At 41.0% G+C, this 27,702-nt stretch overlaps 1 protein-coding gene and 1 long non-coding RNA gene across 2 annotated transcripts in view; one reads left to right on the forward strand and one right to left on the reverse strand.

Annotated features, from left to right (window-relative positions):
* Positions 1 to 27,702, forward strand: part of LOC140002418 (uncharacterized) — a 200,588-nt gene that overhangs the window by 100,284 nt on the left and 72,602 nt on the right. Inside the window, exon 3 of the long non-coding RNA XR_011808888.1 lies at positions 8,180 to 8,299. This is a non-coding gene — a long non-coding RNA (uncharacterized lncRNA). The remainder of the gene's footprint in view (positions 1 to 8,179; positions 8,300 to 27,702) is intronic.
* Positions 23,364 to 25,690, reverse strand: HIPK4 (homeodomain interacting protein kinase 4). Its single transcript, XM_072036772.1, has 2 exons — positions 24,131 to 25,690; positions 23,364 to 23,610 (listed from the first exon to the last, which is right to left on the reverse strand). The coding sequence occupies exons 1-2, from the start codon at positions 25,638 to 25,640 to the stop codon at positions 23,435 to 23,437; spliced, it is 1,686 nt and encodes a 561-aa protein (XP_071892873.1). The 5' UTR covers positions 25,641 to 25,690; the 3' UTR covers positions 23,364 to 23,434.

The following is a 27,702-nucleotide window of genomic DNA, read 5'->3' on the forward strand; positions in this document are numbered from 1 at the left end:
TGTTCAAATGTCCCAGCACCCATTGTTTTCAGTGTGGTCTTTAACAGTCCTTTGTACTGCTTGATTTTCAGAGGCTGGTGCATGATAGGGGGTGTGATACACCCCCTCAATGCTGTGCTCTTTGGCCCAGGTGTCTAAGAGGTTGTTTTGGAAATGAGTCCCATTGTGTGCTTCAGTTCTTTCTGGGGTGTCATGTTGCCATGAGACCTGATTTTTAAAGCCCGAATGTATGTTCCAGGCAGTGGTATGGGGCATAGGATATATTTCCAGCCATCCAATGGTTGCTTTCCCACCATTGTAAGTACGTGGTACTTGCCATTGTACATTTAAGAGAGTGTAATATAATCAATCTGTCAGCCTCCCTTTTCAGCCATCATACTCCACACCAGAGAGGCTTTGACCACTTGGCTTGCGTGATTGCAGCATGTTTCTCATTCAATAACCTGTGCCATACCAGCTACTAGGAGGAAAATTAACTCTATCTCAGATGAAACCAGGCCATTACCTAACCTGGCATGCTAATGAAGGTGGATAATTTCCAAGCTCTGTGACAGATGATGTCTGGATGGAAGCTAATGGAAACAAACCCTGGGTTAGAATGTTATACAGAATCATAGTTCTTTTTCTTTACAGGTTTTTGTTTGTTTGTTTGATCTGGATAACATTTTTTTAAAAGATCAGATTTCCTCTATTTTTTTCTCTACCCTGGTTTCTTTTCCATAATCCACTTTTTAAAGGCAATAAAAAAAGCAAACAACCAGTGGAAAATGTTATGATTGAGCAGCACCTTTGTGAAGTCAGTGGCAAGCAGAAACAAAATGGTTGCCATATACAGGAACAGAGGCAAGATAAAAGCCAAAAAGGAGCAAAATTCCTGTTAAAAAAAAAAAGCAAAAAAAAAAAAAAGCTCACTAAACATATCTGCCACCATACATTGTCTTGGGATCACTGAATAGCAAATAGACGTTTGTCTCTAATCATGGCCATAGGCACTAAGGGCCCCTGTGTGATGCCAAAATCAGGAGTCTGTAAAGCTGACATCAAAGAATGCCTCATCAGTGTCTAAAAAGTGCAGACAGGGGTCAGTTCTGTTACTGACAGTGGTGATTTAATACACATGTAATTCAAAACACAAACAGGAGCTTGTGTTGTTTGCCTTCAAGAGGGCCCTTTTTGAGAATGTTACCATATGACTACATAAAAAGGAATGACAACAATCAATCCTTGAAGATAGAGTTACAGAAGGGGACTTGGAAGTAAATAAAATTTAAAGGTATGATTTGGATGTCGCTGTGGGGAGGGTCTAAGGGACAAGGAGGTGAATGAAACCATTAAAATAAGGAGAGTTATGATAATGAACACTACTTCACTGCCCTGACCCAAACAACAGTTCAGGGTGCCAGGACTTCCTTTCCTTCCTCATTCAATAGATGAAGAGTCTTGAGGAACTTCTAAAACTACATTAGAAATGAGCAAATACAGAAGTTCAGTGTCCTCAGCTTAACATCAATGGTTTCAGAAGAAACAGACCCTAGGAGAGATTTCCACTTCCAGGCTGTAGAAACACAGGAGTTGCCTGGCAGATCCCAGAACACCCAACACAACCTTCTGTTCCTGGGAGAGGGGTTGTCATCTTACACCACATGTGTAAGAAACCATAAAGCAGCAGTTACAGCTCAAAACTTAACAATGTTTTCTCCTGGTCTGTTATGTAGAAGATGCTAAATGCCTCAAGGTCTGAGGTATCATCAGAGGGTTTAAGCTTACTTGCTACAATCCAGTGTTCCTAGTTCCTGTTTGTAAAGCTGTTGCAGATTCACTTTTACAATGTCCTTTCTTTATTTTAAACCTTTTTGTTGTGTCACCTTCAGATTGGTTTGCTCACTGATGCTGTTCCATTAATATTAATGGCAGTTTCAGCATTACTTTAAACTACAGCAGCCACACACCTAATCTCTAAGCCCCAATTAATTCAGCCTCCCTTTTTATAAACATTTTTCCATACCCTTATTCATTCTTGTCGAACCTCAGTTAATTCTGTATTATGCTTTTTGAGATCAAGTACCCACAACTGAACATAGCTTTTGAAGAGAGAGTGAATTAGTAATGTAAAGAATGACATTTATAAATGTTTCTGTATTATTCCTTATCCTCAGACATCCTCCTGCTTCAATGTCTTCTCTTACCAGGGCTTTAGATCAAGCAAAAGTCTGCATTGATTTTGCCTTTTGTTAAGTTGTTTAAAGATCTCATTATGCTAACTTCACCTGCTAGTCTAAGGCAGAATCTTTATGATTCTGAATTCCTAAAAGCCCCCTAGACAACTGCCATATGAAATACTGCTGCAACATTCTTTCAGAAGGTGGTCAATAGGGTTGTGCAAGCCAGCCACAACATTTTGAAATACCATCCCTTGCTCCATATGACTAGTGTAGAGGCTGCCAAAGGAGAAGAGAGTGTAGGAGGAAGCTCTTCAAGAGCTGTTAGGTTTGGACTGAAATCTATAAAATCTGGTGGGAAGCTTTTGCAAGTAGAAGGTTCTCCATGTCTAATGCAGGCTTCCAAAAGACTTGCCAAATTAACATCCTGCTGAAAAGGGAGGATTTCACTCCTGGGATTCCTTCTTTCAGGATGAGACTGTGCTAAGGTCCGGTAATTTTCAAAATTTAAGCCAAATTTGTTCCCTCACAAGAGAGCATACACAAAAATACAGGCACAATGCTGCATTTTTTCAGAAGAAAGTCTTCTTTGCCAAGAAGGCAAAAGATATAACTGTGCTGCAGCTGCATTTCAGTATAAATGTCCTTCTCCAAAGGCCAACAAAGGGCAACAAAAATGGTGAAGATGTATGAGGAGCAGCTGAGGTTACTTGGTTTGTTCAGCCTAGAGAAGAGCAGTCTGAGGCATAACCTCATTGCTGTCTACAGATTCCTCATGAGGGGGAGTGGAGGTGGAGGTGCTAATCTCTTTTCTCTAGTGATCAGCAATAGAACCTGAAAGATGTGAAGATGTGTTGGGGGAGGTTCAGGCTGGATATTCTTCACTGAAAGGGTTGTGAAATATTGAAGCAGGCTGCCCAGGAAATGGTTGAGCCATCATCCCTGAAGGTATTCAAAAGATGTGTAGATGTGGTGCTTAGGTACGTGGCTTTGTGGTAGACTTGGCAGTGTTAGGTTAGGTCAATAGTAGGACTTGATGATCTTAGAGTCCTTTTCCAGCCTAAATGGTTCTATGATTCTGTGATTCTATGAACTGGCCAGCAGGTGTGATATTTAAATGCCTGTAGTTTGAAAGGTCTATGCTGGAAAGCCAAATGTTTGATTTTCCATGTTTGCTGCATTTGGCCAAGGAATTATGAAGTGAGTTGTCTAACTCAGAAGACAGCTTTGCACCTGGGGGTGTCTAATGAATTGTAAGTATTCCATTACTGACAATCTAAAATACTCTGTGCCTCAGAAATGACTGAAATCTACCTGTTTGGAAGCGATGCCTGTCCAGTTTAGGGATTGTGTCCACAAATCATCCCTTCAGAACAGCTCCTTCTAACCCTTGATCGTGATACTGAATGTCCCAAGAGAGGCCTGATGTTGTAATTGTCATTAATTGTTATTTCCTCATCTCTACCTTCTCTTGACATAAGAAAATGGTTGCCTGTTACTTGGTGAAAAGTTTAGACGAGACAACACTTGCCTAGACAGACTGGATGATATGTTTACCTGGATTAAAAATTTATGCACAATTCCATCTATCTAAGAATGATTTATAAAGTAGAAAGGAAGGAAGCAATTCCTCAAAGAAAAAAAAATCCCAACATTAAAAAAAAAAAAAAAAGTGGCCTAACATATGTCTCTGAGTTAAAGATCTTCCATGCTATTACTATTAAGACAGAAGTAGGTTTACTCGTTTTTTGTTGAGTACTTTGTATTCCATAAATAGTCATTATTGTTATATGCTAAATTTTCTAACACATCCCTGTTAAGCAATATCCCAAGGGAATGAAGGAATTATTTATTCCATGGAGGAAAACAGAACCAGTAAAACAGATTGGAAGTGAAATTACAAATCTCACAAGCAATAGTATTGTTCAGAAAGAGCCCACAACATACTTTCCCTAGCTTTGGAGCAATAGGAAAACATGTGTGTTATGGTCTGTGGAAGAAAAAAATAATGTAATGTTTCTGAAAAACCTATGTAAAAAGTAGATTTTCAGAAATGCTTAGCAGTTCCAGCAATTCCAATATTAGCTTATTTTATGAACCTGAAATGATGTTGAAACCTGTTTAATATCTATTTCTTCTAATGCTTATGCCAGAAATTTTGAGGAGTAAGTCCTTTTACAAAGCTAGTGGTGAGCCCTGATTTTCAGAGTTGGTGTTCATTTACAGTTCTTACCCACTTTAACTTGGTTGAAAAAAAGATGTTTACATTTTATCGCATCCACAAGACCTAAAACTTAATCACCTAACCATGGCTTCTTTATTTTTAAAAATGGCTTGTAGATGGGTGCCTAGAATGACTGAACTTTTAGCAGTCAGCCTGGACTCAGAAGAGGAGAAAGACAGCTGCATTTCAAGATGCAAGTAATGTTGATGTCATTGGGTAAATGTGTGATATTTCATGTGCCAACACCAACACTAATTTCATAGAAGCAGGGTTAGAAATGTGACAAAGTCAAGAGACACAGCTGGAGTTCTGATGATACTGTTGGCTGTGATCTGAGCTTATTATGAAACAGAAACAGAAGTTTCTAATAGCTAATAGTTTGCTATAGTTAATTATACATTTAAGGCTAATGTTTAATTTCAGAAATACATACTTTGCAACAGAAGCAAAGATTGATAGTAAACTCTGAGCCTAATTTTAATTAGTATTTTCAGAACAAAATGTTCAAAATCATAAGAAATTCATAATATTTCGGAGAAACTTACCCATTCCTATGCACGCATGTTTGGCTATTTTAATCCTAGCATTTAGTTTTGATGGAAGGAAAAAAGAATTTCAAATTGAAAAGGAAAGAAACAAAATACAGAAATGGAATTCACTCTGACAAACATTATAGGAAACATGTTCACTGCATGTTAAATAGGTCAAGATAGTTAACAACATTAGTGTGTGTACTATTCCACAATAAAATTCCACAGAATACCATCAAAGTGACAATTACAACTACTGAACCCCACCACATCAGCATAAAGCACAGCAACGCGCCAAGCAACAGTTCTACTAAAGCAACACTGCTTTGTGCAGGAGGCATTTCCTATTCATACAGCCCCGTAGAGAATTGGACAGTACTTGGGATAATTTCTGAATATCAAAGACTGCTAAGTAGGCAGAAGTTAAAGAAGATAGTCAGCCAAAATATTTCTCTTTCTGTAACCCTGAGAAAGACTCCTTTGAAAAGTGCTAGGGAAGATTCTGTCCATCCTGATTATTTTGAATAATATTTTGTTCTAGCAAGTGTACCATTCAAATGAAACTGGAAATACTAAGAATCTCAGTCCACACTGATGGGCTGAGGGGAATAAAAGTGAAAGAATGAACATATTTGAAGAAATTAAAATAAGAATGAAATGAAATGATATGTACTTAAAAAAAATAAACAAACAAAGCAAAACAGACAAACAAAAAAAAAAAGAACAGACCTCATATATACACATACTACAGGGTAAAAAGGATTTTTTTCTTCTCATTTTCTCTTTCCCTGCTTCCTGCGTTAACAGCAGAGGGCTGTCTTTCACTCAGAAATGCCTCTTTACAATAAGGCATGTATAAATATCAAGACATGATTAGACGAGTGTTTTTTCCCACATCATGTGGCTTTATTTGGATTGCTGTGGCATGGTTTGATACCCTTCTTGTGATTCAGCACTCCTTTTCTGTCATCCATCATCTTCTACATAGTTCATCCTGTTCTGCCAGCTCTAGGTAAAAGTAATAGTGTGAGTAGCACAGACCGTGAAACAGCAGGAAATATTTTTCTTCAGGGTAACAAGGACAAAATGAATATTAAAATATTTTCCCAGAACTATGCAAAATATTCAAACACTTAAGTATTTACATATGATAGTAGGATTCACAGGGCCCAAACAAGTATTAGAGATCTTTGGCTTGGGGCCCTATAAAATGCAGCTGAAACACAAACTCAAATGCCCTAGGATTATAAGAAGCAACAGGTAGATGTAATAGGCAAAATAGAAATAGAGAATAAATGAAAATAAAAATATGTGGAAGAATGATTAGAAGTCTGAATGTGTCATGGAGCATGACACACGATCCTATCATTTTGCAGTAATCTGTCGTTATCTAAGTAGCACAGAGGTAGAAAGGAAGGTATGTAGTGGACTTGTGGCCTTTGTGAGTCTGCTCCACAAACTCCAGCTAAATGAGAGAAACACTTCAGAGAACAGGATAAGCTGCTATCTTTGGCTGAACAGAAGCAGAGGTTTCAGGCAAAATGGCAGAAGAGTTTGGACCTTTTAATGGGAAAGAGGGGAAGTAGACATAGCACAACAGGTAATTTTTTCCTTGTAAAATACATCTCTGCTACTTCCAGGCAGAAGCTGTTTCACCCTACAGACCTCTTTCAGTGGTGCCCAGTGACAGGACAAGAGACAGCAGGCACCAACAGAAACACAGGACGTTCCCTCTGAACATCAGTAAATATTTCTTTACTGTGACAGTGACTGACAGAAGACAGGTTGTTCCAATAGGCTGTGGAGTCTCCCTCCTTAGATATATTTAGAAAAATTTTGTACATGGTCCTGGGCCAATTGGGTCTAGGTGACTCTGTTTGAGTGGTGTGGTTGGACAAGATGACTTCCAGACCTTTAAGCCTAAACCATTCTGTGTTTCTGTTTTGCTGCAAAAAAAATAATAAATCAACGGATCAGTCAATAAAATGCAATTCTAAAGCAGTAATATTCTTAGAAACTGTCTTCCTTTGTCTCTTTTCAGCATGATGCTACTTGACACATCAAGTAGCATTCAAGCATTGGTTACCTTTAAACTCATTAGTACTGAAAAAAGGAGGTAAAAGATTGTGTTCAAAATAGATAAAAGCACACAGCAATGCCTATCCACATGGCTCACTGCAATTTTTAGTAAATATATATTTTCATATGATAAATAAGCCCTTTTTGGCTTCATTCTGTGTGGAAGAGATAATCATAAATGCTTTTGAAGTTGTAATAGTTCATTAGTAGATATTCTAAGGTACATTACCAACAAGATCAACATGTATTACATGTTTATGAAAATATCAGCAGGAAATGTTATACTTATAAGCAAACTATTGAATTCTTAGAACTTAAAATAATTTATTATGAGCACTTTTTAATTTTAAACAAGGTATTTCTATCAGTACTTCATCCTTATACTTAGCACAACTGCCTTCTCATAACAATAACTGAAAGAATACAAATATATTTAGGAAAGGGGGAAACCTTTGGCAGTTTTGAGAAAGTCATGCTGCATCTGTTACAGTTTGACTTGGAAAATCTAAAGGTATTATGGCATCAAAAGGTACAGGGAGATGCTGATAAGGATTTTCAGAATAGCCTGGAGGCTACAGTCAGTCCCCTTACAGGTCCTAAACTCAGAAGTTGTAACTACATCTCTCTATCAACTGCACAGGGAGCTAGACCTTAAATACCCATGGCCAGTACATGCTCGAATCAGTCATCATACTGGAGCTGAGTCCCAGGTACACAGGTACCTAAATCCCTCAGCTTCCTTTAGGCTCCTATATGCACAGTCTTGTCTGAAAATGATAGTAAATTTTTCATAAACACACATAAACTACGTTGTTCCCAAACCAGGAATGAATGTAGCTTTCCCAAGTGTAGTCAGTACAGAACCATCACAGTGGGCTTCCTGCACTTTTTATAATTCCTGCAATAGCAATAAGCGTGCCTCCTAATGTCGCATTTTTGAAATATTCTAGCTTGCAGATCCATGTAAAATTGAATTTTTATGCAACATTTTAAAAAATATTCTTTATCTAAGGATCTACATACTGTAGGGATTTTCATAATTTACCCACAGGCTGAGCATAGCATTAATTCAAACTAAACTTTATTTTTATATCTTCTTATTTCACACAAGAGATTTAAAAGAAGTGTTTTTAACTGGAAAAGTGAATGTCTAAACTGAAACTCTTTTCACTTTTTTTCTTTTCCAGACATGGCAACATTACACTTCTGGAGCATCACTAAAACCAAGTACAACATCCCTGAAAAGTGAAACATGGTCAGGAAGGAGCAACTGTCAGTTAACTTCAGGACAAAAGGATTACACCATGGTAAGTATCTCTCAAATATCTTTTGTTTCTCTTAAGAAAACTTGTTAATTTAGCAAGACAGAATTGAGAACTAAGATTCTAATGATGATCTGTTGCATATGAAAATGTTAGTAAAATGGAAAAGTGTTTGAACTTTCTCTTTGGTGAACATACACCTTACCATGAGCTTTGGAAGCAATAAAGCTATGATTTATTTATTGGTAGTGACAAAATGCAGAAATCTTTGGAGTTGGACTTACTGATGTAGTGTGAGGTTTAAGAGGAAATGGCTTCTAAAGTATGCAGTTAAAACCTACAATAGCTCCTTTGTTGTTCTCTTAAAACTTGATAAGGAGAATGTATTAATGCTGTTGTCTGATCTATGGTGTGGGTACTTGGAAAGGGTGGCAGCTCACCAGAGCTCAACACTTCAATTTGATTCAATTGTCTGTACAGAATTCAACGAGGAGGCTAGTGTGAGAAATGTGAAGTGCAATAATAGTCTGGCCTTGCAGCTCATCACTGCACCACATGCTCAGAGACACACACCCACTTTAAACCACAAGTGTAAAAACGCGTTACATCATTCTTAAAATTCAGCCTAATGAACATTATTCTTTCTTTTAAAAGTGTGCTAGAAGTATTAACAAAGTAAATATTGTAAAGCTAAGCATTCATTTGGAAATGTCAGAACTCTTTGGGATTCATTTTACAAACAGGCAGTGAAGTCCAGCACTTAATACATGGCAACACCCTCACTGCTAAAACAACCTGCTGGCTTGGAAACCTGCTGTAGAAACCCTGAATTTTAAAAAACAAATAGCAAATATATATATAAAATATACATAATATATAATGTATATATATATGATTCAGCAGAGGAGTAGCCTTGAAAGCTTTGTTCTACCCTTTGATGTTGAGGTACCTGATTTGGGCCACTTGGAGAGGGCTTTCACACACACAAACACCCTTACTAGTGCTTGGACCACTGCTCCTGTGTGTTCCCAGCTAGTGTTCAGAGGCAGTGCAAAGCCTCAGAGGATTTAGGTGCAAGCACATCTCTATTAAACACAACATGAAAGGTGGCTCGTCAGAGACTTTGAACTTGGACAACCTTAAATTTGTCTAGGAACACATCTCCCTGGGATCAGACAACCATGCTGCAAGCTCCCATCAGAAACAAAAAGAAACTTTTTTTTTTTTTTTCCCCCAGAAACAGCTATGATGTTTCAGCACAAAGCAAGCAATGAATTCTCCCTAACTTAATAAATAATTTTATCAAATAAGGAAAATATAATAAACAAAACATTTTTGCTGAGGCAAACTGTTATAGGAAGTGTTGGCTAGAAGTACTGAAATTTAGCCCAGTGGAATGTAGCCTAATATAGGCTGCTATAGGGAAAACTGATAGGTGAACTGAACCACTGGTGTACATGCTGGGTCTGTTTACAGCACTGGTGCATTGTGATATACCATGTGTTAATAGCATTTTAAATAACTGTCTACTCTCTGCTGCCACCAGCAGCAGTCTTTACATTTCTGGAGGCCTCATAGGGAGGCTGCAATTTTTGTAAGAGTTCTGCAACAAAGACCTGTGCATCTGCAGCCATTCCAGTCCTGAAATCTATTAAGAACCATTCCCATGTAGCAAAATATTATTAAAAAAAAAAAAAAAAAAAAAAGCCTGGTTAAAAGTATATAGTTAGTGACAGCACTGCATGTAACAGCAGTATATTGATCTGAAAACATGGGCGTTCCCACTTGCGTAGAGATTTGACCCCCCAAAATGCATCTTTAATGACTAAAAGTTACTTCAGGAGTTCTGCCTTTGCTGTTCTGCTGCAAATACTGTACAAAATTCTGCAAATACCCGGCTGCCCCAGCTGCCCCACCTCCCAACTGCTTCACCTGCTACGTCTGTTCCAATTGCTGCACCTCCTAACTGCACTTCATACTGAGTCAGAAGGTCATACAGTTCTGCCCCTGATAGAACAAGAGGACCAAATTTGAAACGTTTTGCTATGTTTAGTTAGAAGGAGGACTAGACACTTTGTATGTCTACTGCTGCCTTACTAAAGAACCAGCCTTATCTGTAAGACCATACAGAATTGTAACACAGACAGGGGAAGGGGGGGGAAGGGAGGGTAAGATAACCTAGGCCTGGAAGAGGTGCCTGTAAAGAATAGGTGCGGGACTCATGGTATGCACTTCTTTGGATGTGTAAATGACTTAGTTTAGTACGCATGGCTAAGTTGGAACAAGATAAGAAAGAAGGAGATGACCTGAGCATGCACAAGAACATAGTGAGGAAGACTACCGATGACCAGCAGAGACCCCCAGAAGACCACTAGTGGAAACAAATGCACATGCACCAGGAACATTTACAGATTTTAATAAATTACAGAAAATGATATGAATATGTTAATTATCTCTCAGAAATCTAATGAATAAGTGTGTTTTAATTGTATATACTTTCTGTATCCTGGACAACTTAGCACACACACTAGGTGGAGTGATCCCCCGTGCATCTGGCACTGCAATTAAAGAATGCCTGCTTTATAAACCCCAAATTGAGTTTTAGAGAGTTTCTTTGACTGACCTTTACTGTATCAAACTGGCACACCTCCCCAACTCTCCCAAAAGCCACACCTGCCCCAGCTGCTCTACCTGCCATAACTGCCCCAACTTTGTTGTCCTCCATCAGCAGCACAGTCCAGGGCAAAGCTAAAAGCCAGCTGGATAAGTCAAGAAGAGGCAGCTCTGCAGCAAATAAGATCTGTATTTGTTACCCCTCGAAGCACAGTTGTATATTCAGGATTACATTAGGGCACCTGTGCTGTGTCCTGCTCTGCTCATGCTTACCCCATCTCAGTGCTCATGGAATGGGCAATAAAGGTGCAGGGAGATGTCTGTGACACGTGAAGCAAAGGTCAGGAATAAACGGTTTCCTCAGGGCAGAGGGCTAGCATAGTGGAACACAGAGGTGGTTTGTCAGGGTCAACCTAACTTAGTGCATTTATTAATTTTCTAAAAGAAACTGATAAAGTGACAGTGAGGTTAAAAGCACACTGAAGCAATTTAAGGAAGAGACCAAACAAACATCAGAGGCATTGCAATTATCTCCAGCTTAGATATTACAAACGCAGGAAATTCAGAAATAAGGTTTTGTTGCTGTAAAAATTGGTCAAAGAAACTTTCTAAGGCTCAAGTTGGAGTTTTAGAAAGCAGACATTCTTTAATTGTGGTGTCAGATGTGCAAGAGACCACTCCGCCCAGTGTGTGTGCCAAAATGTCCAGGCTACAGGGGTTATATACAATCAAACCATACATATTCATTAGGTTAAAAAAATAGTTAACATATCCACACTATTTTCTGAAACTTGTTAAAGTAAATATATTTCTACTGGTGGTCTCTGAGGTTCTTCCATTGCTCCTTCATAGGTCAACAGTCAATTTAGGCATGCATACTAAGCTAAGTTATTTACATGGCCAACGACATATGCATATCATGAGTTCCTCACCTAATCTTTTCAAACACAACCTCCAGGCCTGGGTCATCATTTACACATACAAAGTTTTTAAACTGCCTTCTACATAATTAAGCATAGCAAAGGTTTGGCCTGTCTGTTCATAAAGCATTTCAGATTTGGCTCTATTATTCCATCAGGGAGAGAACTGTATGTATTACTTATCAGTTTAGTTACGTTTACTTAGGATAGGTAAGCTGAGGTGTGGAAATTTAATGTAGAATAGATACAGTAACTTAAGATGAGAATATAATTACTTTAAAATCTACATTGGATTAATTTTTTTTTTCCCCATTTTTAAGTTAAAGATGCTTTCATTGGGGTTGAATGCATAGAGCATTTGAAGAAGCTATGCAACAATATTTTTTCCTGGCTAAAAAAAATTAATGATGCTCCATACTATAGCTACAGAAGAATCCAATTTTAATAGATATTGGTATGGAAATTGCTGAAAGTTTTATACTGTATCAACAACATGGTCTTTTAGAAGTAATGTAGGCCTAAGTATCTGATTTCCCTTTGAAATGTCAACTAAGAGCTGCTGTTGAGGGGACATTCAGGAATGGACCAATCCTCTGATTCAGCACTACAAGCTGTGCCTTTCTCCTCACCCTAACCCTCCTTCTATGTTGTACTTCTGTGGCATAGCCACCAGTGGCCTTTCTTTAAGACCTTTTCTTTGAAGCATAGTAACCTTACCACACACATGTAAAAATACATCTTATATGTGAGGCTGTTTTCTTATACCATTTTCTAGAATTTTGGACATGAAGGTAACCAGCCTTCATTAATACCCTCCCATAAAAAGCATGGGAGATCACAGACCTGTTTATTTCTTATAGCAAGAAAGGAATATTAGATCACATAATGTTACTTAAATTATGACAGAAAAACATAGCATCAGAAGGAGCCTGTTTTGCAGCCCGGTTGTCTTTTTGCATTTCACTAATTTGGAAAACTTTTTCAGTCTCACAAAAGAGATTGGCATATCTTTGGAACTCCTGGGAGAAGACAAGAGAGGGGACACAAAACTGCAGTGTCTTTAAGGAAGAGACATGGAGGTTGCTTTCCACAGCCTTGTTGACACAGTACTTCCCACCGAATGTGTGTTGGTAACCCAGGGTTAGAATGAGCTAGCATTGCCACATTGACACCATATGATTCTTCCCATTAGTGAATACCAGTTGATAATTTAATAGCATGAAGAACAGATGAAAAATGAGGCTAGGTGCTGGCAGCCAGCACATCTATTCAGCAGTAAATCTTTCCTCTTCAGTGGGTACTGGCTACTACACTCTTGTTTACAATGGCTTAATTCTGTTTGTATGTGAAAGCACAAGAAAAGGAGGTGATGTGTTGGCATCCTAACTAAGAGCAGGCTGCCTACCTCCATGGTGTGTCAAAACTAGGATTAAAAATCCCCTAAAGTTATTTTACCTGAAGGACATAATTGAGAGACAGAAGCAGACACCAGAAGAAACACTAGAGGGCTAATCTCACAATCTAATCTCCTTCCAGTCCTTGAGGAGAAAGACATGAGCATCAGTCCCTTACTGGGGTTTTTGATGAAAAGCTTTGAAAGGGTTTGCTTTGATTTTGATGCAGAATCAATATACAGAATCATCTTAATTTCTTTAGGCATATGAACTTCATGCTTACCATTTTTCTAACCCTCCACTGATGAGTTAACAGCGGGTTGAAAAGCACGGTGTAACCTAGATGCAAAACTTTGCCAAGATACCTGAAGCCATAACCAGGACTAATAAAATCACAGTTCAGATATGGTATCTAGCTTGAGGTTGCTGCTTTGACTCTTAACAGATTGTTTAGTTTCTGAAGAATCTGGACAAATGCCAGTTTGTGAAAAAAAAAAAAAAAAAAGTTTTTAGAAATAAATTTAAGTTTTTAGAAAAAGTTTTTAGAAAGAATTTAAAATAAAAAAAGTTTCTGAACTTTAAAGAGATAAAATGATTTTAACAGTAGCACTGGCATGGAGGAATAGGACACTGATACAATACTTGCTGTATGTCATGATAATATTCCCTTGTGGTTTCCTCAGTGAGTATGGAATTATTCCTTCTCTTTCAGAATCCATGCAAGACTTAGCCAAGGCAATTACAGGCATCACTAACAAGATCTGAACAGCCTCTGACACACAGATCAATTTAGAAATAGAATGCTAAGGTAACATCCTGCCCCCATCCACACAAATAAAACCACCACACCTGCCCATACAGCTTTTTGACTATGCTACACATCATTTTCTATTCTATTCTATTAGTTCAGTGAAGTTAAAAATAGACAAAAATCTTCATAAAAGAGTATTTTTATAAGTTTTCAAAATTTTACTGAAGTCACAGTTCCAATTCCCACATCTCAATGTGGGGAAAAATACAAAAAATGTTAAGAACATACTACTTCCTGGAAAGCTTCACTCAAACTATTGTGACAATTTCAGATTTCCCTCTTCAATAATCTCTTCTTGATGGAAAGTACTACACTTTGAGTATAGACAGAAGTTTTCATGAAGTTCCTAATACCCAAACACCTTTGGAGTCCCTCATTGTGTTCTAGTGAACAAGGAAATATTTAGAAGCTTCCAAAGCTGCCACAAACAAACAAATAAATAAATAATGATGATCTCATTCTCTGACAGCTTGAATTGCTAAACAAATTTAAAAGCTTAATTTATGGTCCAAGAAAGAATAGATTTTTTTTCTCAAAGGTACTGACAGAATTCATGTATTTAAATTTGTGTATCTAAGGACAGTTACACATGCTTGTAAGACCATGCTTTTCAATATAGGTGCTTGGTATTGGTCCTCTGAATATTTATTTTGTCTATGGAAGAAAGATCAAATAGCTTTCACTGAAATGGGGAAATGTGAGTTTTAGGCAAAGGCTAAAGTTAGACAAGAGATTCAGCTATGGATGATCCATAGAAATGGCAACCTAAGGAAGAGAATTTCTTCTTCAAAATACATCTGTTAGCAGTTTCAAGAGCTCTATTGGATGGCAAGCAGAAATCATTAGGATTTCGACATTACGATCAGAGTGATGGGTTAAAAAAAACTCAAAGCCCTTACTTAATAGCTTTTTAATTTAATTTATTTTATTTTTAAGAATTTAAAATATAAACAGAGGAAAGAGAGAGAGGGAGGGAGAGAGACAGTAAAATGTTCAGATATAAAATCGTGTAGACTCCCTGTTTGACATTCATAATTACATTTTGAAATCCATTCCAGAGAAATATTTCCACTCATCTGAAGCAAGATTCAGCAGGGATATGTTTAGGAATTGTATTTGAGTGTTTTACTGTGTCACCAATTTATTTATTTATTTATTTATTGTTAAATTAATTAATCCATTTCTCATCTGGCTAATCTTAAAGGAGGAAGTGTGAGGGTTTTTATGTCTTTTACCTTATTCTATGTGTATCACTGAATGTTCTAATTGGATGTGTTTCACTGAGTAATACAGAGCTGAGTTAGAAATGGATTAGTCACATTGAAAATGCTGTCCAAGAAAAGGATGTAAGATTTCAATTTTAACATATTTATGAATATTTTTGAAGAGAAGTATTCTAAAAGTACATTATAAACAGGTGTCCATTCATAGTTAGTCACTGTGGATAAGTCTTATCCCTGCTCATTTAAATAAGTTCTGCAATCATTGCTAGCAGAAGTATATCTGTTTAGGAACTTATGAAACTGTGACCCATTTGAATTAAATGGACAAGAGCAAGCTTTAATAAGTGGATTTTGTTATTTTGTTCCCTTCTTTCATTTCCATGAAGACCATGAAAAATTGGACCAAAATACTTGGCTGCTTCTTTTAGCTAAATTTCTAATCATGGCATGGGTAAACAATGCTTATTACTAGACAGTAGCCTGAAGCTATAAAAATGAATTGCTCAATAGTTTTATTTGAGGTCAAAAATAAAAAAAGAAAACAAACAAACAAACAAATAAATAAATAATAAAAATAAATTACCTACATGGATTTTGGGGTCAGGCCACTTGGAAACAGAGAAGAGAATTGGCTTTGTCCAAGTTATAGAGTAATATGTAACATGTCTAAAGTCTCTCTTCTTACAAATCTAGATTTTTATAAACCTCTGTTAAATAAATGCTCTGTTTAAATCACAGAAGGAATAATGCCATTTAAAAAATAACAACTGAAAAAAGCAGTTGGGAAGATTCTTAATGCAATTTATGTTGCTTTAAGGTAGGATTCATCTCATCTAAGTTTCACCATCTGAAAACAGGTGTTTGTCTCAGCTAGACTCTCTTTGGACACTTGATGAAGGAACTTTGAAAATCATAGAGGCAATTCAGTCTATTGACATGTGATGAATTACTGTGGCAACAGACCATGAGGGGAATCCACAAAGGGCAGTTTGGATAGGATGACTAGCATTTTAGACTAAGCAAAAAGAACCCTTTTCTCTATAGAGACAAGAAGAATCTGCTTTAAGGTGTCAAATAGTGCCCAGTGATGAACTAACCTGATCAATTTAGCTTGAAGTGGATGAGGGAGCACTCATGTGGACTTTTCCCCTAGAAAATCTTTAAGGACAGTAACCTCCCAAAGTGGAATGAGTAGCTGCTAGCAAGACATACTAACCTCTTCAACACTCATCCTCTGCTCTAGAAGAGAAAAAGTGATCACAGCTGTTGAGTAATGGAAGGTAAAAAGAACACGTAGGTAAAAAGTCAAAAGTTCATCTGTTCAATGGAACAGATCGTATGATTGTAACTTTCCTAAATGTGCTTTGCCTGCTTGCGCAAGCAGTTGCTGATGAGAGAGAGAAATTATGTCACAACCCTTGGTGTAGTCAACATTACTCACCCATATTTGTTTTCGTCTTAATTTTTCATACTATTTAGTTGTGTTTCTGAGAGAAGATTCTTTTCAAGAAAGAATGATGAGGAAAAGCCAGTCATGGTGTCAAGGGAGAAAAAAATGCTAATTCCTCTCTTTAAAGTCCCAATGAATAACATCAAAGTTATCTTTTTTTTTAATTTTCATAGCTTCATGAATGATTTAATGGTGGCTGTAGTCTACTGAATTGTATTAGGTAATTTTGCCATATATAATGCTACTATTTGAGGTTTGATAAAGTTTATAACACATCTTCCGCTAACTTCTATCTGGGAAATTCTCATTGGTAGTGTGAATTCTGCAGTGAAATACTAACCTTATTTTTTTTTTTTACTTTTTATTTTACTTTCTTTTTTTTTTTTACTTTTACTTTTTTTTTTTTTTTTTTTAAGAACAAATAAGTTTTAGACAAAAAAGAGATAAAAACTGTGTTGGAACTAGATGTTCATAATGAGCTTTGGTCCCTTGAAAAAAAGGAGAGTAAAAATGTGTAAACTCCCTTCCTTCATGTTAACAGCTCTTGAATAAGTTATCATCAGGCTAAGAAAAGATAGAAAAGAAAATCCTGAAAAAGGATGAATGGAGACAACTGGGAGCACTGAGGCAATACCATGAGGCAACAAAGCTGATGAAGGATCTAGAGAACGAGTCTTATGAGAAGTGGTTGAGGGAATTGGGGTTATTTAGCCTCAAGTAAAGGAGGCTCAGGGGAGACCTTATCAATCTCTACAACTACCTCAAAGGAGGCTGTAGCAGGGTGAGGGTCAGTCTCTTCTCCCAAGCAACAAGTGATAGGATAAGAGGAAATGGCTTTAAGTTGCACCAGGAAAGCACTAACTTAAAGGGAAGGTGGTAGACTGGATATTAGGAAAAATTTCTTCACTGAAAGAGTTGTGAAATATTAAAACAGGCTGCCCAGGAAGTTGTTGAGTCACCATCCCTGGAGATATTCAAAAGATATGTAAATGTGGTGCTTAGGGACATGGTTTAGGATTAGACGGCTGTGTTAAGTTAATGGTTGGACCCGATGATCTGAGAGGTCTTTTTGAACTTAAATGATTCTACGATTCTATAGCAAAGTTTGCAGTTATTGCTACTGCAGGTTACAAAGAAAATGATTCCATTATCAATATACTGGTGTAATACATGCATCAGAGAATAATTTTCTAGAGAAAAAGTCACTCTTTTTTTTACTGCATTTTTTTTTTTTTAATTTTTCTTTTAAGTGCAGTAACAACATATTATCTCACTAGAGTAAAAACAGGCCAACACCTGATTTTCTCAAACTGGAAAGTGAAAGGAAGGGATTTTCTTGCCACTTGCTGATTTTTTATTTTTTTATTTAATGGAACAAAACAAAAACTGTTCTCCAAGTTTCACTGGAGGGAATAAAAGAAGAAAAAAGGGGAAAATCAATTTTCTCTGTGTTCTTGCCCTCTCACCCACATACTAAATAAAGGAAAACTAAAGAAAGACAGGTCTAAATCATTGGGGAAAAGCATCAAAGCCAAAACAAAATCTTCTCATTGAATTGAAATGTTGCCATTTCCCCTTCCCTTTCTGGAACACTTAGGAATGAATTTTTTGGTGTCAGTGGTGGTGATGTTCTGTTTTTCTTTGTTTGTTTGCTTGCTTGTAGAAAGCAAAAGTGGCAGGAATCTGGAGGGAATGTTCTATCCTTGGTAGCCACAAGCTTGATATGAGCCATGGGGGAACCACAGGTAGAGAATAGAGAGGAAGCTGTGCACTCAATTTAGCATATGTCTCCACACATGCTAATAGGATCTATGATTTTAGACAGGCAGCCCTTCTCTGAGGTACAGTGGATAAGGAAGGATAAGATGGGAAAGAGCATGAAAGTCCATCTGATGCCTGTGCTGGCTAATTAACTGACTAGCCAGCAGTATGAAGGACATAGTTTATGAACAAGCTGTGTGAGGCAAATACATTCATCGTGTTAACAAAGTTAAGGGTGTTCATTTGCTAAGAGAGTCTGTTCAAGAACTGTAAATCTCTCTGATGATAATAACAGTTTAGTGGGCATCTAGAAAAGCAGTAAGATGCTGTTAAGAAGAGCTTTGCCAGGAAGAGGTAAGTGTGGGTTGTAGCAAATCTGTTGTAATGACACACAAAAATGGATCTTTAATTGATAGTTCGTACTTAACTCATGAAAACTAATCAAAAGTCCTGTGGGCTAGGGAGCCTGGACCCCAGTGTACTGAAAGTCCGATCACAGAAGGTATCTCACAAAAGTCTTCCAGTACAAAGATAGGTGTTACATAAAGATGGAGAATTATTTGTAAGAGATCTGAAAGTGAATTTGATGGAGTTTTTGCATAATTTTGAAATTGGTAATGATATCGTGGCCTTTCCCATGGTATAAGCCTGAGAAATTGGCTTGTTTGTTAAATCTACTCAAGCAGGAGAAGATAAAGTATACTTTCACATGCAAAACCAGTTTTGAATAACAACTTTCACATGCAAAAACAGTTTCAAATAACAAATCTGAATTATTAGGACTCATCAAATATCTTTCCTGGACATGTGCAAGAGCAGAGAGATGCTAGGTGTCCTGCCCTGCTGCTCCCTTTTCCCTGGTCCTCTGCTGCAGTCAGATGCATGTGAAGAACACACATGGTCAGAAAGAAAGGCTCCATGTTGGGCAGAGTTGAGAGGTGCTCTTAGATCTGGCAACATTATGGTGGTACAGCATGAAACAGGATCAGTAGCTTTAATACAATCATAATCCCTACATTTTCCCTTGCAGCACGAGAGTCTGATAATACTCAGTGCTTGCTGAGCTTTCCCGGTTTGGCCACAGAGCACACAAGGTTTATGTGAATCACTGTCAGAGGGCAAGTATAAATTGTGATAAGTAGCCTATATGTAAAAGCAGTATTTCTGCATCAAGTAATAATGCTGTGTTTCCTGGGAAATGAATGGTTGAAATCTATCCCTTGTCACACAGTAACACACACAATAAATGTAATTTTAAATCCATTATAATGCTGTCAAATACATTAAACAAAAATATACAGTGGATTTATCTACCAGAAGATTTACGGATTTCCTGAGAGGTACATCATTATCGGAACTGTCAATTTGAAAATAAAAATTGTCAAACCATCACTGGAACATAATAAAAGCTGTGACAGAAATACACAATAGCTACCAAGTTTTTTAAAAATAAAACCTTCAAAAAAACCACTCCACACACAATTATCACCTCTGTAGACTGCCAAGGAAGCAGCAAAGTACTGAAGGATACCAAAAAGCGAAGTGCAGTATCCAGCATATTTAACACCAGCACTGCACCGATTACTACATGTAAGCACCATTGAAGAGCAGAGTGTTGTGCTTTTAATGATGGAATCCAAAGAGGCTTGCATACAAAAGAGATAAAGTCCCAGCCAAAAGATAATCTTTTGTTCTCACATTATTTTGTCTCAGATTTGCACCCCTTGCTGGGCTTCTGACTAGTCAGCCTCAGACATCTTTGCCTCCTTATTTGAGCTGAGAGAAGGGCAAGAAGTAGCTTTGTCACAGTCTGCAAGTAATTATAAAAGAAAAGGTATCTTTCACATAGCTTTAGGTGAGCTTTCCCTACCTGAAAGCTTGCCAAGCTGATGTGTTCAAATCCCAGGAAGCCAGTTCCATACGTTACTTTAACTTCAGAACAGTACAATTCCATTTTTTTCTTCCACATTCTTTACGATTCCTCCACCACATTATTTCCTGCCAGACACAAGCTTATATTGTGATGCTGTCCCACAACCCTAGGACTATTGCTCCCAGATTGTCTAGTAATTTAAGCACACTTTTCCTTTTATTGCAATTTCTCTAGATTTATGAATTAACCTTCTGAGTACATCTGGTAATCAATAGCATAGAGACACATAGCCAACATAAGTGATTCTATACGATTACTCTGAAATCTGTCAGAAAAATGATATATACAGTCCTGTTGCATATCTCTAACTCATGTTCTTCACCATGCCTGGTCATTCTTTGAAGAGGATTTTCTTTGGTTCTTTGGTGAGGATTTTTAAAGGAACATAATATCCTTCATTTTGATTTTTTTTTTCTTTGCATCACACAAGCTCTCTTTCACAAGAAGTTCACCACCTATCTCATTCACTAGCTAAGTCAGATCCACTTGCAACAAAAGCATGCCTCTCCTTTCTTCCCAGGAGACTGATGCCCCTTATAACTTTTTTTTTTTTTTTTTTTTTTTTTTTTCCCCCCATTACATTTTTAAGATGCTACACCAAGAGCTGTTTACAAGGAAGTTCTTGTGCTAGAGAACTGTTCCCTTTCAGGGTAGGGTTGGGGTTTCTCTGTGCTATTACCATCTCAGTGCTTCACTGCGCTTCTCCCTGGAGGAGAGTCATTTACTCTGTTATTCTTCATGTTAATTATATGTCAACTCTCAAAATTTCTTTGACCACAGATGTGAAGGATAACAGGGAAAGCAGACGGTGTTTCTCATACAAAATGAGAGTTTACAGTTTCACATCTAGAAGCATAAGGAGACCTGAAGAGGTGGCTTATTAACAGATCAGTAGGAGCCACAATAAACTCCAATATCTGATAACTGAAGCAGGACTATATCTCAGATTGAAAGGAACCCTTGATTTATACAGGAAGAGCAGTTAACCATTGAAATGATTTGGCAGGGGCCATAATATCTGTGTCATTTGAAATCTTCATAACAATCTTGTGAGCCCTGAAAGACCTGATAATGCTTGGGAGAGTTACAAGTTTAATGCAGCGTGTGCATCCTCTTCTAAGGCTTGTAGTCAGAAATGGACTGGACTGATTGTCAGAATATTTACTGACCTAAAGAACAGATGCTTTCATTGATGGATAGATATGATGGCAACAATTTCTGTTGGGTCAGTATTTCCTCGAGAGTTTGGCAATCTGGATATGAAGGTTTTCTGGGGCAGATGCATTCTGCAGCAGAGCTGGGGATGGCAGCGGGCAGAGCTTTTTGGTTTTTTTAGGGCTTTTTTCCTGCCATGAGGCCCCTCGAGGCAGCCGAGGGAGTCACTGGGGCCTGGCAGCCCTTGTGAGGGTGGCTGAGGAGGTTAACGCTCAAGCTAAAATGCTGTGTCTGTGTTTGAGTTGGGGTTGTGCCTTGGTGAGTGTAGGGGTAGTTTTTAAGTTGGTGCAGCAGAAGGCCAGGTTTCAGTGTCCTGTAGTGTATTTTGACCCATCAGCACAGCCTTCTGGTTTTTAGATACCCTACTCATACTACTCAAGTGCCTGATTTCTCCTGCGAGTCATGTTATTACACTGATTTTTTTTTTTTTTTTTTTTTTTTTTTTTTTGTGTGTGTGTGTGTAACCTGTTAGATCAGTCTATAGTGCTTCTTCACCACCGCTCCTTCTTGGTCACTCTTGTCCCCTGTACTGTGGGGTCCCTTCCACGGGATGCCATCCTTCCCGAACTGATCCAGCGTGGGCTTCCCACAGGCAGCAGCTCTTCCAGAGCTGCTCCAGATATGGGTCCGTACCACAGGGTCCATCCCTCAGGAGCAAACTGCTCCAACCTGGGTCCCCCACAGGCAGCAGCTCGCCCCAGGCCCCCTGTTCCTGCATGGTCTCCTCTCCACGGGCTGCAGCTCCGGCTTTGAACCTGCTCCGGCAGGGGTCTTCCACAGCCGGTAGCCTCCATCAGTGCAGGGCCACCTGCTCCACCGTGGTCTCCTCCACGGGCTGCAGCATGAACCCCTGCTCCCCCATGGTACTCCTTGGGCTGCAGGGGGACATTCTGCTTCACCATGGTCCTCACCACAGGCCGCAGGGGACTTCTGCTCCGGTGCCTGGAGCACCTCGTCTCCTTCTTTCTTCACTGACCTTGGTGCCTGCAAGGCTGTTCCTCACTCCTCTCACTCTTCCAGCTGCTGTGTGGTGCAGCATTTTTTTCCCTCTCTTAAATATGCTCTCACAGAGGTGCAAACAACATCGCTTATTGACTCGGCTCTGGTCAGCAGTGGGGCCCATATCTAACATGGGGCAGCTTCTAGATTCTTCTCACAGAAGCTACCCTTATGGCCCCCTGCTACCAAAACCTTGCCACGTAAACCCACTACATTTAGGAAGCTCGACTTCAAAATCTATTCCTTCCCATGACTGAGCATGATCTGTTGTCCTAAGAAATTTAGAGAACCCAGACACAGTTGCTGCTGGAAATAGCAATCAGGGGCAAGGCCTGTTCAGTCTTCCTAGGCATCTGGGTGCAAATCCAACCATTATTTTGAGATAGAACTGGGGGAAACATACGAGGGGGACACAGACACACATAGCAGGGGGGACACACTGTGCAGGGCCAGCTGTGGGCAGTGTTCAAGTGGGACTGGAGCTCCCCGTACAGTGTGGATATCAGTGACATAGGGTGCTGGGAGCGGCTGTGAGGCTCCTGCTGTGAGGTGAGGAGGAGCAGACCTTGGCCGATGCCAGCATTATGCTTTGGGTGTTTTGGGGGGTACAGAGCACTTTTTGTAGACTTTGTGTCGAAATTAAAGGTGGGTGCCATGCCGCTGGGTAGTACCTGCATCCTTTGTGCCGCCCTGTGTGGTGTAAGTGAGCATCAGTCCCAGGACACCCTGAGATCCTGGGACACCCTGCGGTCCCAAATCCATCTGGTACCCATCAAGGAGACATAAAATGCTCATTCAACAGCTTTATTGGGGAGCACTGCAATGGCCAGTGCCCACAAGGGTGGTACGCCTGCTCCCCCTTCAGCACCTGGTTATGAGTGGAGCAGAGAGGTTGTGCGGAGGTGAGGAATAGGAAGGTCCGGGATGCTCAGAGGTAGGCGCAGGGCCTCTTGTCTCTCGCTGGCAGCTCAGTGGCACTGCAGGTAGTGGGGGCCTGAAGGAGCTGAGAGTCCTGGTCCAATGAGCCGGGCTTGAGGCTGGTGATGGGAAAGGGGAGTCAGGACTGTGCTGCCTCATCAGGACTCACTGCGGGTGAGAAAAGCAGCAGGGGGTGAGCAGCATGGTGTGGGGGGCCTGGGGGACGTGTCACAGCCCGTGCTGTGGGTCTCTGTGTGGAGCTGGGGACCCAGGGACAGGGAGAACCCATGATGTGGGGAGCACATGGGGACATGCAGTGGCAGGGACCCCAAAATGCATGATGTGGGGCTGATGGGGACATGGGGCTGATGGGGACATGGAATGGTAGGGACACCAGTACCCATGATGCGGGGCTAATGGGGAAATGGAGAACCTGGGGCCCTGAGGAACCCAGAACACCCATGATATGGGATTCAGGGAGCATGAGGGACCTGCAGCACCCATGACATGGAGCACCAGGGGACACGGAGCACGAGTGGACATGGAGCACCAGGCACCTGGAGCACCCAGGCACCTGCAACCCCCGGGGGACCCCAAGCACCCTGGACCCTGTGCCATCCCCCTGCCCCACAGTGGTACCTTGGCATGGGGTGAGGCGGACGCTCCCCTGTGCATGCTCTGCTCCTAGCTGCCACCTGGCCCTGCCACCGGGAGGGGACGGTGGTGGCCCCAACACAATCAGGTTACCCGAAACCGTGTTCATCTTGGGGCGCTGTGGGTGCTTTGCTGCCCGGTGCCAGCTCCCATAGTGGCAGGGGATGGGGTGGCAGGCACCGTGCTGGCTCTCCTCGCCCAGGCTGAGGTTGTCCATCTGGGTGGTGGCTGTCTGTGCACTGCAACAACCATGCTCCTCTGGTGGGAATGCAATGCCTTCTTCCACAGTAGGAGAGGCAGCGGCACCAGCAGCATCCTCGCGGGACGCCTGGGCAGCTTGCTGGCACAGCTGGTAGTACTGGGTGGCCTGGAAGCTGGACTCCAGCTGCGTCATGGAGATGAACGGGTGCTTGAGGGCGGTGCTGGGCGTGATCCTCTCATGTGAGTCCCAGGTGAGCATCCTCTGCACCAGCTCCACCATCCCGTGCAGGTCACAGCGTTCGGCCAGCTCCTCCTGCCCAGCGCCAAGCAGCGGTCGCATGTTGACTGCCACCATCTGCTCCAGTGAGGAGAGGATGTATCTCCTCCACCCCACCCTCACTTTTGCCCCAACCACTGCCACCTCCGGCTTCAGCTGCCAAGCTCCAGCCGGATCTGGTGCCCGCTGGAAAAAGCGCTGAGCTTTGCGGGCAGTGCACAGCAGCCTCCCTGGTGGCAAACCCTGTGTCTTGCAGATGTAGCGGACCTGCTCGTCCTCATTTCTGCCTGGATAGAGCGGCCTGCCCAGGTGGAGCTCGGCCACCACGCAGCCCAAGGACCACATGTCCATCTTCTCGCAGAAGGGCAGCCCCAGCAGGATTTCGGGCGCGCGGTAGAAGCGGGTCTGGATGTAGGGCTCCTTGATGAAGCACACCTCGCTGAAGATGCAGGCCGAGCCGAAGTCCACCAGCTTCACGCGGAAAGGGTGACGCGCGTGGTCCACCAGCATGATGTTCTCCGGCTTCAGGTCAGCGTGGATGATGGCGAGCTCCTTCAGCTTGGCCAACGCCACCAGCACCTGCACCACGATGGTGCGGATGTGCCGCACGGGCAGCGGCGAGAAGTTGTTGTTCTTCTGGAATTCAAAGAGGCTTTGTTCCAGCAGCTCGAAGACCAGGTAGGTGCAGGCACTGTCCTGAAAAGACTCAAGGAAGCGGACGATGTGCGCTGCTTCCGTGTCCACCGCCTGCAGCGCCCGCAGCAGCTTCACCTCATTCCAGGCACTCTGGCCTTGGTTGCCTTCATTCCTCAAGATCTTAATGGCAACCATCTCTCCTGTGCTCCTCCGACAGCTCCTGGCCACCTCCCCGAAGGACCCCTTACCCACTATGTCCACAATATCGTAGAGCTCGCCACCCACCACCAACGTCATTATGGCTGGGGAGGGGACGGGATTGGACAGGGACAGACAGGATCGTCGCCACGATGCTCCCCCGGGGACCCAATTCCGGGCCATGGTTCTGTCGCTGTTTCACTGTGTCAGTGGCTGTTCCCATGGCCACCCCCACACACCTCCCCACCCCCCGCCCTCCAGCTCCCCCCATAGATGTGCTCAGGACCAGTTCTCACACTGACTTTTATTCCAGCAGCACCAAGCTTTGGTGAGCGAAAGCCCAGGGCAGTGTCAGCACCAGCACCCACTGTGCAGGAAACTGGGGAGGGGTGTGAGAAAAATCTCAATAATTTTCTTCAGACAGGTCCCCGCTTGGTCTGTCTGCAGATAATTTTCTTATTTACCTTATGACATACCACACAACTCCTGCATACGTGTTCAGCCACAAGAGGCCTCCAGTGTGCCCAAGAGAGCACTGGAGAGTCCTGTGAGGCCTCCAGAGGCCATTAAATTTCTGGAAGAGTCCTAATTTTGCCTCTAGGGTGCAAGAGGAGGCTTGTAGGGAACCTTAGCGTGCCTTGGGAGACCTCTAGGGTATCCAAGAGGACACAGGGTGTCACTGGCAGGCTTTCCAGGGGAGCTAGAGGGCACTGGGTAACCCTCAAGTGCCTGATTTCTCCTGCGAGCCATGTTATTACATGGAATTGATTTTTTTTTTTTTTTTGGTCATGTAATCTGTTATTCTCCTAGATCACATGGTCTGAACTTGGGTAGACCTGTGCGGTGTCAAGAGTTGGACTTGATGATCCTTAAGGATCCCTTCCAACTCAGGATATTCTATGATTCTATGATTCTATTATTTTTGCCTATGTAAAGAAAGGCTTGAGCTAATTTCATCTGAAATAATTTCAGTTACTTGCTTGGTCATAGTGTCCTTTCAATATTCAAAGCTGAAGCAAAAGCACAGGAATTGTTGCTTCCAGAAACAGACCAGTTCTCTTATCTGCACCCTGTTGAGCTAAGCCAGATAAAATACTACTACTACTAATAATAATAATCAATGAATCAATCAATAAACACACACAGCTGTTGCTCCTCCTGCTATCTTTCTCCCTTTTGCTTTGTCCCTCCCCTTTCCCAGGTGATTGGGGTGGGTGTCAGGTGGGGCTGATGGTATATGAGCCGCAGGCATCTCATCAGAGAGCTTTTTGTGCCTGAGCTACTCTTTGGGAAAAATGCTATGTTTTTCCTTCAGTCAGTTGCAGGGATCTTTAGGTGGGTCAGAGCCTATGGTCTGATGCGTTTCCAAGTTGAGAGAGGTAAGCACATCTTTTTGAGGTAACAACTAGTAGGATCTTTTAGAGTAAAGCAATCTATGTAGTAGTAGGTGCATGTATTCAATGCAGCTCCCCTTCGGGTGAGTAATTCTTACAGCCTGTTTACAGATAGGATGACAATGTTACTTCATGTGTTTGCTTTGTGGTTCTAGGTCTCTTCTGATTTTTGCAGAATTATGGGGCTTACTGGGAATGTGACTTTGTCTTAAATTGTATGTCAAATGTTATCAAAGTTACAACCTTGGTGGTAAAGTCATAGAGCAGGGTTTAGGGAAAAAAATATATTCTCCAAGTTCCCTGTGCCAGAATGTATCTGAAACCAGCGGCAGTAGGCATGTAAGGTGTAGTCTTTTTTGGAGTTAGGGACAGTTTGTTATATTTTTGGAGATTTTTTTCTGTTGTTTTGCTGGCTGTAGAGTCTTTAGACCTTGTAGCCATCTAGATTTTAAGTGCTTGGAATTCACTTAATAGAGGGATATTCAGCAGAGGTTGCTGGCCAACTTGTTTTTGCAGCATGGTGGGGCATGCTCCTGCTTTTGGATTATATTTTAATCTCTAGACATTTAAAGCCATTTGTGTAACACTCCAGAGGATTCACAAAGAGCTTTAGTATGCACCACAAGGCGTTTGACCACACAGGTGCGGTATTACCAAGAGACTGAGCAGGGTCACCTTTTTTTAGATGTAAAGTCTGTGATTACCCCTGTTGGGGCTGCTGTGCATTCATGGCCTGTTAGCATTTGTGGCCCTGAGGGTTGTTTTTATATTTTCTGGCTCTGTTCTCTGTGCTTGAGCCCTCTGTGAGGAGCTGTACTGTTTGCGTGTCCCGACCATCTCTTTTTTTGTTT

This window comes from Anas platyrhynchos, chromosome 4, assembly GCF_047663525.1.
Source record: "Anas platyrhynchos isolate ZD024472 breed Pekin duck chromosome 4, IASCAAS_PekinDuck_T2T, whole genome shotgun sequence".
Taxonomy (NCBI): Eukaryota; Metazoa; Chordata; class Aves; order Anseriformes; family Anatidae; genus Anas; species Anas platyrhynchos.

Coding starts and splice junctions, on each gene's coding strand:
- HIPK4 (XM_072036772.1), bottom strand. CDS start 25,640: ATGGCCCGGAATTGGGTCCCCGGGGGAGCATCGTGGCGACGATCCTGT. Junction 23,611..24,130: donor CCGCCTCACCCCATGCCAAG/GTACCACTGTGG, acceptor TCCCATCACCAG/CCTCAAGCCCGGCTCATTGG.